The sequence below is a fragment of the Cucurbita pepo genome, chromosome LG10 (genome assembly GCF_002806865.2).
Source record: "Cucurbita pepo subsp. pepo cultivar mu-cu-16 chromosome LG10, ASM280686v2, whole genome shotgun sequence".
NCBI lineage: Eukaryota > Viridiplantae > Streptophyta > Magnoliopsida > Cucurbitales > Cucurbitaceae > Cucurbita > Cucurbita pepo.
In genome coordinates this window covers 8,863,652-8,878,286 of record NC_036647.1, presented here as the reverse complement: position 1 = coordinate 8,878,286, position 14,635 = coordinate 8,863,652, and the positions used below count along the sequence as shown (strand labels likewise).

At 35.6% G+C, this 14,635-nt stretch overlaps 1 protein-coding gene across 1 annotated transcript; it reads left to right on the top strand.

Annotated features, from left to right (window-relative positions):
* Positions 1-12,089: 12,089 nt before the first annotated feature.
* Positions 12,090-13,730, top strand: LOC111803371. Its single transcript, XM_023687736.1, has one exon. The coding sequence runs from the start codon at positions 12,180-12,182 to the stop codon at positions 13,611-13,613; it is 1,434 nt and encodes a 477-aa protein (XP_023543504.1). The 5' UTR covers positions 12,090-12,179; the 3' UTR covers positions 13,614-13,730.
* The last annotated feature ends 905 nt before the right edge of the window (positions 13,731-14,635 follow it).

The following is a 14,635-nucleotide window of genomic DNA, read 5'->3' as shown; positions in this document are numbered from 1 at the left end:
CACGAAAATAGGGTTATAACCTAATCCTACCCTGCCTATATTTTAAAATTATTATAATGATTAAGAATATTTGACATTTGTAGCCGACGTTAGTGATGCGTTGTGACTCGTGAATGTTTGATATTTGAGTTTTATTAAATTTCAGTTATTAATGTAAGGTATATTATGGACAAGTATAAATTTTTAGGGTTGGATTGTGAATTTTGTTCGTGTTGATTGAGTTCGGGTTGGTCCAAAAAGATTTTTTTTCAACCCAATCCGTGTACACATCTAACACTTGATTCGTGCCGTTTTAATTTTGACTTTTTTTTTTTTGGTTGAATTACGAGCTAAATCTACTCACGTTCAACTTTTTGTTAGTATCTAATGAATTCTTAAACTTACAATTTTATGTCGAATAGTATTTTAATCTATTCAACTGTTTTAAAACGTGGTGGATATACTGATAAAGTTAAAAGTTTAGAAATTTATTGGACATAAAATTAAAAACAGATCAAACCATTTACATAGTTTAAGGATTAAACGAACACAAAGTTAAACATTTTTCAAAACTTATAACCAAACAAACACAAACATCAAATTTCACGGAATAAACTTATAACTTAATATTTATTTATTAACATTAATAATAAGTCACATTGATTGAAAAGAGGAACAGAGCAAGAAATGCTCTCTCTAACAAAATATTTTAAAACTGTGAAACTGACGTCAATGCGTAACGGGTCAAAGCATACAATATTTGTTAACAATGGGCTTAGGTTGTTTCAAATGGTATAAAAGATAGACACGGGTTGTTTCAAATGGTATAAGAGATAAACATTGGATTGTATGCCAGCGAGCACGTGGGCTCCAAGGGGTAGATTGTGAGATCCCACATTGGTTAAACATTATTTATAAGGGTGTGAAAACCTCTCCTAAATATTAAAGTGTATAATTTAACCATTTGAGTTAGACCGAGTTATATATTCATCTATTTTTATCATTTTCAAATAAATTAATAAATACTTATATAATATAATTCTTTAATTTTCTTTAAATGTTAAAAAGGAAGAAGCAAGCTCTTGAAAAAGGTAAATACGTAGAAAAAAATAATAAAAAATAAAAAAATATGAAAAGACAATGACCAGAATAGACCGGAAGGCACGCGGAAAGATATTACAAATTGTTGGGCACATCTGTCATTTCACTTTAGACAAACACATTAAAAATAAAATAAAATAATTTGGTCGGATAAGGTTGAATAGTTAAAATTATGAAATTGGGGAATTAATGATTTAATATGATTATCCTAATGGCCGACCTAAGGGACGACAGTGACCCAACGCATAACGTAAATTATATCCAATACAAATTTATATCAATTTTTTTTTTTAAATTAGTTTTTTTTTTCAATTATCATAAAAATGTGTAAATATTTCGAGTGTTCATATGATCCAATGACCAGAGCGACTTAGAATATCCGATAATCGGGTTATATTAGTTTTTTTTTTTTTTTGTTCGAGTTGGGTTGAATTTTTTTTAAACCAAAATGTAAAATAGAGTTGGGTCGAATCATCAATTCAATCAATTTGAAATTTTAATAAGGTTGTACACGAGTTCGTTGGGATTAAGTTGATAAATTTTTTTGAACCAACGAGAATTTTTAGCTTGGTCAAATTGATAACCTTAACAATCCGAATAGAGTTCACAACCCAACCCTCAATTTACTGGTCGGATTGAATTAGGTTGTCAGATTATTTTTTAAATTATTTAAAAAGAAACTGTCTTTATACCATACATGTTACATTTAGAAATGTCCATTTTATCCGCCTCGTACAGAGCGAAGTCGTTTAGATGGAGAATGGAGGAGGGAGTAGAGAATATTTTTCTCTATTACATAAATGGGACCGAGGACGAGATTATATTCTCTGTCCTTGTCCCCGTCCCAAGGGAATGGGGGAGAGAGTAATGAATATTTTTTTATCGGTTAGATAAATGGATTGCACATAATTTTCTTAATAATTGTTAATATAACAGTATTTCGAAAATACTTTTAAATTAATATATATATATATATATATATATATATATATATATATATATATATATATATATATATATATCCTTCCAACTTTTTAAACAATTAAAAAATATTTTTATTGTCATTACTCTATTAAATACCCATAAAATTTTAACATTTTTATTGTAGAGATGAAAACTATTTATCAACATCTCATAAATTATCTACCTTACTTTAAAAAATTTATTAATATTTTTGAAACGTTGTACTAACGTTAAAATATTTTTTTAAGTTCAAGGGTATTAATGGAACTTATTTATCAACATCTCATAGATTATCTACATTACTTTAAAAAATTTATTAATATTTTTGAAACGTTGTACTGACGGTAAAATATTTTTTTAAGTTCAAGAGTATTAATGGAATTTTGAAATATTTTTAGGAGGTTAAAACGTATTTTTAAAATAGAGTATTAATGTATTTTTGAATTTTTGTTTTTAAAGTTGTATTATTGAAAATTTTAAAAGTTTTAATATTTTTTTAAAATAAAATATAAAATTAGGATATTTTTATTAATTCGAACCAAAATCGTCATCGCGATTTGGACGTCAAGTTCAACCATGGATTAATTAGGTGCCTTGTGTTCGTGGAAAAGGCCTCTTGGTGGGCCCAGAAGATCGGCCCAGGCCCAATATTGTTTGCATTGTGTTGTAAAATTGTTTACGACTAGAACACTTGTAGGTTTGAGAGTTAAATTTACAATTTTGGTGTTAGTTGAGAGTTAATTAGGTCCCGTTACGATATTCACGTTCTCGAGCTTCAAAAATTCCTTCTTTATTGCTACACCGTCGTCACGAACTCTCACAACTACGTAGAAATTCAATTCTACAGGAAGGAGGCCTAGAAAAGGTTAACGGAGCAATCAAAAAATACCTGCTTTTGACGTTACGTTGTACCGACCTGGGATGCTACTTGTCACAATCTGCAATACGATTGTGCCCCGAGTAAGTCATCGAGAACGATGACTAAGTTTAAGTGGGGAAAAATGTCATAAGCATACTATGAAGAGAGTAGGTTGTGCCCCTCATGTCATGACAAGCAAAGCGGCATCCCTCAATAGATGCCCATCCAGCCACATGCGGGTCAATATAGAAGAGTGTCATGATGCGATCGAGATGACGAGATGAGATGTGATGTTGTATTGGCGAATGACTTGGCCTAGTATAGAGGCAAGTCGGATGTGTCGCAAACAATTGAACATGCACACACAAGCGGCGTGTGTGGTTGAACAAGTTTGGATTCTGCACGAGCGATGTTCGATTGGCAAAGACAAACTTCGCCTAAGGTCCAACAAAGCCACAAAGCCAGGACGAAAAATATATAAGGGGCTTAATTCCCCTTAACTAGTCATGAGTGTGTCAAGATTATGACGCCACACGGTAAAAAATGTAGGACGGTGACACTACTCACGTCAAAATAGTTTTTTTTTCCTCTTCGAGAGCTCTCTTTAAAATCAAATGAAATAAGACATATACATAGGAAAACCCGACAACATGTCGACACTACATACGAGATTAATTTTATTTTATTAACGTTTTGCTAATTAAACTAATGTTTGAGTTATTTTATTAACGACTAAGATTGATTAAGATAAAAGTAATAACTATATTTTTCAAGCATAATTAACTCTCGTGCAAAGTTATAAAATCAACATCCGAGTGTAGAAATTCTTTCCCTAATTGATTGACATCGAGATTTTGTAAAGTGATTTTATGCATCGTTGAAGATGACATTACGACACCTTCTAAAAATAGAAGTTTGGAGTAGTGTCGAGATGTTATCCGCTTGGCTCGATACGTATCGCCGTCAGCCTCATGGTTTTAAAACGTGTCTATTAGGGAGAGATTTTCACACCCTTATAAAAAATGTTTCGTTTCTCTCTCCAACAACCCATATGGGATCTCACAATTCACTTCAACCCAGCAGTGAGTTGAGCAGCCCAAACCCACTACTAACAGATATCATCCGTTTTTACTCGTTACGTATTGCTATCACCCTCAAGGTTTTAAAACGCGTCTATTAAGGAGAAGTTTTCGCACTCTTGTAAAGAATGTTCCGTTCCTCTCTCCAACCCATGTGGGATCTCACAATTCACCCCCTTTCGAGGCCCAGCACCGAGTTGAGCAGCCCAAACCCACTACTAACAGATATCATCCGTTTTTACTCGTTACGTATCGCTATCACCCTCAAGGTTTTAAAACGCGTCTATTAAGGAGAAGTTTTCGCACTCTTGTAAAGAATGTTCCGTTCCTCTCTCCAACCCATGTGGGATCTCACAATTCACCCCCTTTCGAGGCCCAGCACCGAGTTGAGCAGCCCAAACCCACTACTAACAGATATCATCCGTTTTTACTCGTTACGTATCGCTATCACCCTCAAGGTTTTAAAACGCGTCTATTAAGGAGAGGTTTTCGCACCCTTGTAAAGAATGTTCCGTTCCTCTCTCCAACCCATGCGGGATCTCACAATTCACCCCCTTTCGGGGCCCAACACCGAGTTGAGCAGCCCAAACCTACCACTAACAAATATTATCCACTTTTGCCCGTTATGTATCACTGTCACCCTCAAAGTTTTAAAACACGTCTTCTAAGGAGAGGTTTCCACACCATTATGTTAAATTCTATCCCCTCGAGATATTAGCAACAATGCTATCCCCTCTCGAGTCTTATACCTAGTTTTCTTCTATCCTTAAATTGTTGCTTGATAAGGTTGACTTATGTTAATAATTGATGGAGTAAATTTGACATTATATGAAATAAAAATTTAAAAAAATAGAAGGGCAATAATGGATTTGCATAATTCATAGTAGTGGCAGTGATCATGGCATATAAATTATCAAACAAATGGTAAAGGGTAAAAAGGGAATACAATTTGTAAGAATAAGTGAGTTTTGAATAAAGGGTAATTATTGCCATCATGAANAATAAGACATATACATAGGAAAACCCGACAACATGTCGACACTACATACGAGATTAATTTTATTTTATTAACGTTTTGCTAATTAAACTAATGTTTGAGTTATTTTATTAACGACTAAGATTGATTAAGATAAAAGTAATAACTATATTTTTCAAGCATAATTAACTCTCGTGCAAAGTTATAAAATCAACATCCGAGTGTAGAAATTCTTTCCCTAATTGATTGACATCGAGATTTTGTAAAGTGATTTTATGCATCGTTGAAGATGACATTACGACACCTTCTAAAAATAGAAGTTTGGAGTAGTGTCGAGATGTTATCCGCTTGGCTCGATACGTATCGCCGTCAGCCTCATGGTTTTAAAACGTGTCTATTAGGGAGAGATTTTCACACCCTTATAAAAAATGTTTCGTTTCTCTCTCCAACAACCCATATGGGATCTCACAATTCACTTCAACCCAGCAGTGAGTTGAGCAGCCCAAACCCACTACTAACAGATATCATCCGTTTTTACTCGTTACGTATTGCTATCACCCTCAAGGTTTTAAAACGCGTCTATTAAGGAGAAGTTTTCGCACTCTTGTAAAGAATGTTCCGTTCCTCTCTCCAACCCATGTGGGATCTCACAATTCACCCCCTTTCGAGGCCCAGCACCGAGTTGAGCAGCCCAAACCCACTACTAACAGATATCATCCGTTTTTACTCGTTACGTATCGCTATCACCCTCAAGGTTTTAAAACGCGTCTATTAAGGAGAGGTTTTCGCACCCTTGTAAAGAATGTTCCGTTCCTCTCTCCAACCCATGCGGGATCTCACAATTCACCCCCTTTCGGGGCCCAACACCGAGTTGAGCAGCCCAAACCTACCACTAACAAATATTATCCACTTTTGCCCGTTATGTATCACTGTCACCCTCAAAGTTTTAAAACACGTCTTCTAAGGAGAGGTTTCCACACCATTATGTTAAATTCTATCCCCTCGAGATATTAGCAACAATGCTATCCCCTCTCGAGTCTTATACCTAGTTTTCTTCTATCCTTAAATTGTTGCTTGATAAGGTTGACTTATGTTAATAATTGATGGAGTAAATTTGACATTATATGAAATAAAAATTTAAAAAAATAGAAGGGCAATAATGGATTTGCATAATTCATAGTAGTGGCAGTGATCATGGCATATAAATTATCAAACAAATGGTAAAGGGTAAAAAGGGAATACAATTTGTAAGAATAAGTGAGTTTTGAATAAAGGGTAATTATTGCCATCATGAAATGAAAAAGTATATGATATTTTTAATATATAAATAAAATAAAATATTTATCCTAGTAATTGTGACATATTTGACTTTATAATATTTAATTTCATTAAATTCAAATCTACATTTTTCTATTTTTACGACGTTTAGTTCATCTAACACTGAAAATGTGAGACTCCATGTCGGTTGGAGAGGGAAACGAAACATTATTTATAAGGGTGTNAAAATGTTTCGTTTCTCTCTCCAACAACCCATATGGGATCTCACAATTCACTTCAACCCAGCAGTGAGTTGAGCAGCCCAAACCCACTACTAACAGATATCATCCGTTTTTACTCGTTACGTATTGCTATCACCCTCAAGGTTTTAAAACGCGTCTATTAAGGAGAAGTTTTCGCACTCTTGTAAAGAATGTTCCGTTCCTCTCTCCAACCCATGTGGGATCTCACAATTCACCCCCTTTCGAGGCCCAGCACCGAGTTGAGCAGCCCAAACCCACTACTAACAGATATCATCCGTTTTTACTCGTTACGTATCGCTATCACCCTCAAGGTTTTAAAACGCGTCTATTAAGGAGAAGTTTTCGCACCCTTGTAAAGAATGTTCCGTTCCTCTCTCCAACCCATGCGGGATCTCACAATTCACCCCCTTTCGGGGCCCAACACCGAGTTGAGCAGCCCAAACCTACCACTAACAAATATTATCCACTTTTGCCCGTTATGTATCACTGTCACCCTCAAAGTTTTAAAACACGTCTTCTAAGGAGAGGTTTCCACACCATTATGTTAAATTCTATCCCCTCGAGATATTAGCAACAATGCTATCCCCTCTCGAGTCTTATACCTAGTTTTCTTCTATCCTTAAATTGTTGCTTGATAAGGTTGACTTATGTTAATAATTGATGGAGTAAATTTGACATTATATGAAATAAAAATTTAAAAAAATAGAAGGGCAATAATGGATTTGCATAATTCATAGTAGTGGCAGTGATCATGGCATATAAATTATCAAACAAATGGTAAAGGGTAAAAAGGGAATACAATTTGTAAGAATAAGTGAGTTTTGAATAAAGGGTAATTATTGCCATCATGAAATGAAAAAGTATATGATATTTTTAATATATAAATAAAATAAAATATTTATCCTAGTAATTGTGACATATTTGACTTTATAATATTTAATTTCATTAAATTCAAATCTACATTTTTCTATTTTTACGACGTTTAGTTCATCTAACACTGAAAATGTGAGACTCCATGTCGGTTGGAGAGGGAAACGAAACATTATTTATAAGGGTGTGGAAACCTCTCCTTAGCAGACACGTTTTAAAACTGTGAGGTTGACGACGATAAATAACAGGTTAAAGTGAACCATATCTACTAGTAGTGGACTTAGGCTGTTACAAATGGTATTAGAGTTAAGCACTGGGTGGCGTGTCAGTAAGGACGCTAGGCCCCCAAGAGGGGTGGATTGTGAGATCACACATCAATTGGTGAAGAAATAAAAAAAAAATAAAAAAANCACTCTTGTAAAGAATGTTCCGTTCCTCTCTCCAACCCATGTGGGATCTCACAATTCACCCCCTTTCGAGGCCCAGCACCGAGTTGAGCAGCCCAAACCCACTACTAACAGATATCATCCGTTTTTACTCGTTACGTATCGCTATCACCCTCAAGGTTTTAAAACGCGTCTATTAAGGAGAGGTTTTCGCACCCTTGTAAAGAATGTTCCGTTCCTCTCTCCAACCCATGCGGGATNAAGTGGGCCTAAATCTCCGAGGGCTAATTGAGAGTGCTTGATTGGGCTTATTTTATTTTTGTAAGAGGGTGGTCCTTCACCTAGTCAATGCATAAAAACGGACCCACGACGAGGGTCTACGCTGGTTTGGTTCGGTTGGTGTCCTGAATAATAGAGTTCAAACTCAACTCGTATTCAATCTAAATTCAATTTATTCTCGACGTTGCCTAAAGATTTGATCAGTAGTATATTTTCAATATTTAATTAGTTGACGAACACGACTCTCCACAATGGTATGATATTATCCACTTTGAGTATGAGTTCTCATGGCTTTGTTTTGGGCTTCCCCAAACGGCCTCATACCAATGGAGTGGGTATTCCTCACTTATAAACCCATGATCATTCCCTAAATTAGCNATCTCACAATTCACCCCCTTTCGGGGCCCAACACCGAGTTGAGCAGCCCAAACCTACCACTAACAAATATTATCCACTTTTGCCCGTTATGTATCACTGTCACCCTCAAAGTTTTAAAACACGTCTTCTAAGGAGAGGTTTCCACACCATTATGTTAAATTCTATCCCCTCGAGATATTAGCAACAATGCTATCCCCTCTCGAGTCTTATACCTAGTTTTCTTCTATCCTTAAATTGTTGCTTGATAAGGTTGACTTATGTTAATAATTGATGGAGTAAATTTGACATTATATGAAATAAAAATTTAAAAAAATAGAAGGGCAATAATGGATTTGCATAATTCATAGTAGTGGCAGTGATCATGGCATATAAATTATCAAACAAATGGTAAAGGGTAAAAAGGGAATACAATTTGTAAGAATAAGTGAGTTTTGAATAAAGGGTAATTATTGCCATCATGAAATGAAAAAGTATATGATATTTTTAATATATAAATAAAATAAAATATTTATCCTAGTAATTGTGACATATTTGACTTTATAATATTTAATTTCATTAAATTCAAATCTACATTTTTCTATTTTTACGACGTTTAGTTCATCTAACACTGAAAATGTGAGACTCCATGTCGGTTGGAGAGGGAAACGAAACATTATTTATAAGGGTGTGGAAACCTCTCCTTAGCAGACACGTTTTAAAACTGTGAGGTTGACGACGATAAATAACAGGTTAAAGTGAACCATATCTACTAGTAGTGGACTTAGGCTGTTACAAATGGTATTAGAGTTAAGCACTGGGTGGCGTGTCAGTAAGGACGCTAGGCCCCCAAGAGGGGTGGATTGTGAGATCACACATCAATTGGTGTAGAAATCTCTGACATATATAAAAATCGTGAGGCCGCTGACGATATAGAACGAGTCGATGAAAAAAAAAAAAAAAAAAGTAGAAATAAAAGGGCAACTCTAAGTGGGCCTAAATCTCCGAGGGCTAATTGAGAGTGCTTGATTGGGCTTATTTTATTTTTGTAAGAGGGTGGTCCTTCACCTAGTCAATGCATAAAAACGGACCCACGACGAGGGTCTACGCTGGTTTGGTTCGGTTGGTGTCCTGAATAATAGAGTTCAAACTCAACTCGTATTCAATCTAAATTCAATTTATTCTCGACGTTGCCTAAAGATTTGATCAGTAGTATATTTTCAATATTTAATTAGTTGACGAACACGACTCTCCACAATGGTATGATATTATCCACTTTGAGTATGAGTTCTCATGGCTTTGTTTTGGGCTTCCCCAAACGGCCTCATACCAATGGAGTGGGTATTCCTCACTTATAAACCCATGATCATTCCCTAAATTAGCCGATGTGGGACTTCCATCATCCAACACCTCCCCTCGAACAAAGTGCGCCTCCCCTTAATCGAGGCTCAACTCCTTTGGAGTCTTAGTCATTTTTTACTGCCTTCGAGGAGGCTTGACTCATTTTCTTTTGGAGTTCTTTGTTCGATATTTGAGGAGTTATCAATCTATTGGCACGACTAAGTTTAGGGCATGGCTCTGATACCATGTTACACGAACACAACTCTCCACAATGGTATGATATTGTTCACTTTGAGCATAAGCTCTCATGGTATTATATTTTCGTTATTTGTAGGTATTAGTTAGTAGCTTGTATCCTATTTAAACGTTATGAATATCAATGAGAATACGTAACTTCCATCCCAATTTTATTTCTCATTCTTAACAGAAAGCGATAACAAAACATGCTGAAATATCTCGTGTTGATCTACGGAGAAAAAGCGAGGAATATGTAACATAACAATGTCGTAAAGAATATCAAGATCATCAAACACCGAATAGAAAACGTGCGAAAAAGATTCGTGTTGATCTATGGAGATTAGTCGATGAGACCGTGAATTCACACTGAGTTCTCAGTCAGGTCTGAATTTTTATTTTTATTATTATTATTTTTTTAATGAAACTTAACTGGAAACGACAATGTCAGATATCTCCACAGCTTCATAGCAGAATTAAATAAAATGGCCATAATTACACTACCACACTAAAAACGCAGCGTTTTGCAAATTTCCAATAGGAGATCGACCGTCACGAGCCCATCGCCCTTCCCGATTTCGCCACGTGTCGCTCTTCCGTGTCGGTCGAAAACAGCCCGGACCCGCAGCTCGAGGATCGTGCGGATCGCTGACCCGATGGGTCCGGATTCTCTGGTTTAGCGTACACTGTGATCGCGATCTGAGAAATAATCGCCGCCGTTGGATTTCGGATCTTGCGAGATCTCTGTTTGCAAGAAAAAATTTGTCGACGGCCCCCTCTTTGGTTGCTTCTTTGAAACTTCTTGTCTCCAAACTTACCAACGATCTCGATTTTTTTAATGGAAGTAAATTCAATTACATCGGACGAATATTTATTTTTATTTTTTCAATGACGATTTAGTTATTATAGTTTATTAACGATTGATTCAGTTTTCTATCGGTTATCGAGTACCTCAAAGAGTTCAGAGAATATCTTCAATTATCACTCAAGTTTAGGTTTTCTTGCCCGTCCAGGTATTTCTTCTACGACGTACTTTGTCTGACTCATTCTTTTAGTTTGTTGGCTAGACGTTTTATATTCCTCCCTAGCGTTGTTTCGATCTGTGACATGACTACTTCTTTCATGATTGACATGAGTTTGCAGGTTCGAGGAAGGTCATGGTGCAGGCTCTGTGCTAGGACTTGCCTTAAGGTTCATGGATCATGACGATCGTGTCGTGTGCTCTTATAACTTGTTGATAGGCTAGCGTTGTGATTATAGACTAGTTGATGTGCGTGTATTTTCGACTAGGATCGTAATTTGGGTATGAGGTATATTAAATATATTTTTTAATCTTATATCACCCTCTCAACAAAAAAAAAAAAAAAAAAAAAAAAAAAAAAAAAAAAAAAAAAAAAAAAAAAAAANTTTTAATTTCTTTTTATATTAATTTTTTTAATTTTTTTTATATAAATTTTTTTAATTTTTTTAATTAAAAAAAATATACGTGGAAGAAAGCTTCTGCCATTAAAATGTACACGGGTTGGATTAGGTTGGGTCAGTAACTCGAGTAATTCAAATAAAGCTCACCATCCAACCCTCTATTCTCAAGTTAAGGCAGGTTAACAGATTGTTATTATTTATTTTAATTATTTTAAAAAAATTCATTAGACATATTACACTAATAATTAAAATCTCATAAAAAAAATTAAAAATCAAACATTCACCAGGTACAATACATTACAACAGAATTAGGTCGGGTTGACCCAACTAAAAAAATGTCAACCGAAATTTTATGGTTTGAGTTGGATAGTCGAAATTGGTCCCGTTATTATTAAGGATTGTTGGGCGGGAAGTCCATATTCACTAAAAAAAAATAATAATAATAATAATTATAGGAAATAAATACAATTTTTTTTTATTATAAAGAAATAAAAATGTCCGTAGAGGATTAAAACTCAAAACAGAGTTAGTTACTCTGAATCCACGTTTTATGATGAGTCAATAATAGTAATATTGTTGTTTAAAAAAATGAGGAAAATTAAAATTAAAATAATAATAATAATAATTAAAAGAAAATTAATTGAAAGGGACAGCGGCGGAAAAATGGAGCCGCATTCCACGAGAGAGCTTCACGCCTTCACTCACTGTTAATAAAATGTTTAAATAAACCCATCGCCTAAAAAAATCCCCAAAATGCCAATTCCCAATTCCAAATTCAAATCCGCCATTGAAGAAGACCTTACAAGACGAGGCTAAATGGGTCTTCCTCTCGCCGGAAAATCCAAATCCACTTCCGGCGAGAATTGGGGAATGGGTCTTCTTCTCGTCTTCTTCTCCGACGACTCCCCTTCCGCCATTGCCGACCAGAACAAGCTTTTTCCGTCTTCTTCTTCTTCTTCAGCTCGTCGGAGTAATTACAATCTTCTCACTAAAGCTCAGTCCACCATTTCCGTCTGTGCTCTGCTCGTTTTTCTTTCTCTTCTTCTTTTCACTCTCTCCACCTTCGACCCCGCCATTAAAATGAACCTCACTCCCCCCCGGCGGCTTCTCTCCCAGAAACCCTCGCCGATTGAAGTCCCTTCGTTGGAAAATCGGTGGATTCCGTTTCGGAAAATGTGGAAGCCGAAACCGGCGACGGTGGGGACGTCGACAGCGGCGCTGCAACGAATGGGGACTTTGCATATGCGAGGTACTCGGGCTATGGCGGACTTGACGGTGGTCCATGTGTCGGAAGACATCGGAGAAGAAGACCTCCGCCTATTTCTTCGACTGTTTCATCGCTCCGGTGTCACCGCGAAATCCGATTCTGTCTTCGTCTTCCCCTCGCCGGCGTTCTCGTTGAGATTCCGTCCGATTATTCAAGAGGAAAACGAATCGTTTCTGAAACTCCTTCGTCGGTACCGGAATTTGAACGGAACAGCCAGCCGGGCCGCGGCGGCGGGATTTGATGTCACCAGGTTTATTAAGACCAAAGAGAAGAAGGAGCCGGACGAGCCGATTTGGGGGAAGAAAATGAAACGACTCGGAAACGATTCGGACGAGTTGACTCGGATGAGTTACGGCTCGGTAGTGAGTTTCGACGCGGCGGAAATGGATTCAGAGAATTCACTTTCCGGCTTCTCCGATCACATTCCGATGAGTCTGCGACGGTGGGCATGTTACCCGATGCTCCTCGGCCGAGTCCGCCGGAATTTCAAGCACGTAATGCTCGTGGACGCCAAAAACTCGCTTCTACTCGGCGATCCACTCGGCCGAGTCAGAAACAAAGCAACCGAGTCAGTGATTTTCTTCCCGAACAAGCACAGCAAAAAGAACTCGGAAAAATCAAACTCCCACCATCAGGTAAATCCGGCCGTCGTGATCGGCGGCGCACGCGGTGTCCGGCGACTATCAAACGCGGTGGTGGTCGAAATCGCCCGAATTCTGATGCAGCACAAGAAGAGTAACTCGGTGTCCGACTCGGGAGTAGTGAGTCACCTCGTTAACAGTGAGTTTTCATTAAAGAACGTGAAGGTGATTATGGCCGCCGAGTCGATCCCAGAAGCGAGTTCACTCGCCGGATCGTCGTCGGCGCCGGAGAAGATGATGTTCCTGAGGGGCAATACTGATAATTTGGGTGAAATTAATTCTGTTATTAGGAAAAAAATATGTTCGTCGGAAATTGATTCTTCTGTCTATACCGATTGTTAGCAAATCCAATTAGTGAGCTATAAAGTGTTCTTCATTTTTCTTTTTTTCTTTTAAATATATAATTTTTTGTTCTCATGTACAAACTTTACTAATAAAGATTCTAACGTTGTTTGATTATGTTCTTTTTTAGGATGGTTGTTTGATCATGTTAATGTTATTTTTCTCATAACTGTCCGATTAAATTATTTGTAACGACTCATATCCAAACTTTAGGTTTCGAATTCATATCCAAACTTTAGGTTTCGAATCAGTACCGGATCGCTTCTATATTTTCTGTATTTCATTCATTTTGATTGAAAATCGTTAATATTTTATTTTAAAAATATAGTTAAAATTTTAAATTTTCACTAATATTCTTAAACCTTTTCATTTAACCATTAATATATGGACAGAACCGTCAATAACATACAAATATTATATAATTTGTTGTTCTTGTTGTTTATTACGTTTTATTTATAATTATTGATTTTTTTAGGATTATTTTTTCGAAAAAAATTAGATTACAGTGACATTTTTGTATATATCACAAATGAAATTGTTAATATTTTATTTGAAAAATATAATTAAAATTACAAAAATATTTTAAAAATATTGATAAATTCTCAAATTTTCATTATTATCCATATTAATCATAATTCAATGTATTAATGTTATTTTTAAAGAGCAATACCATGTAATTTAAATTTTTTTTTAAAAAAATAAAAATTATTAACAAAATTTTTTAAAAATTCAAAATATTAACCGTTTATAAAAATTAAAGGTAAGAATATTTTTAATTTACCCTTTGATTGAACAAGGTAAATAGGCTGTACGAGAATCAGGTCAAGTTCCGGAACCTATTTCTGATTCTTTTACTGCTCTTTCTCATTTTGTTGCCTGATTGTTTGTTCTCGATATTAAATTAATTTTAATTTAGATGATTATATAAAATACTAATTACAATCGCCTAATATATATATATATATATATATATATATATATATATATATATATATATATATATATATATATATATATATATA

What these genes read in the sequence shown, in the direction of transcription:
- LOC111803371 (XM_023687736.1), top strand. Translation starts at nt 12,180, where the DNA reads ATGGGTCTTCCTCTCGCCGGAAAATCCAAATCCACTTCCGGCGAGAAT.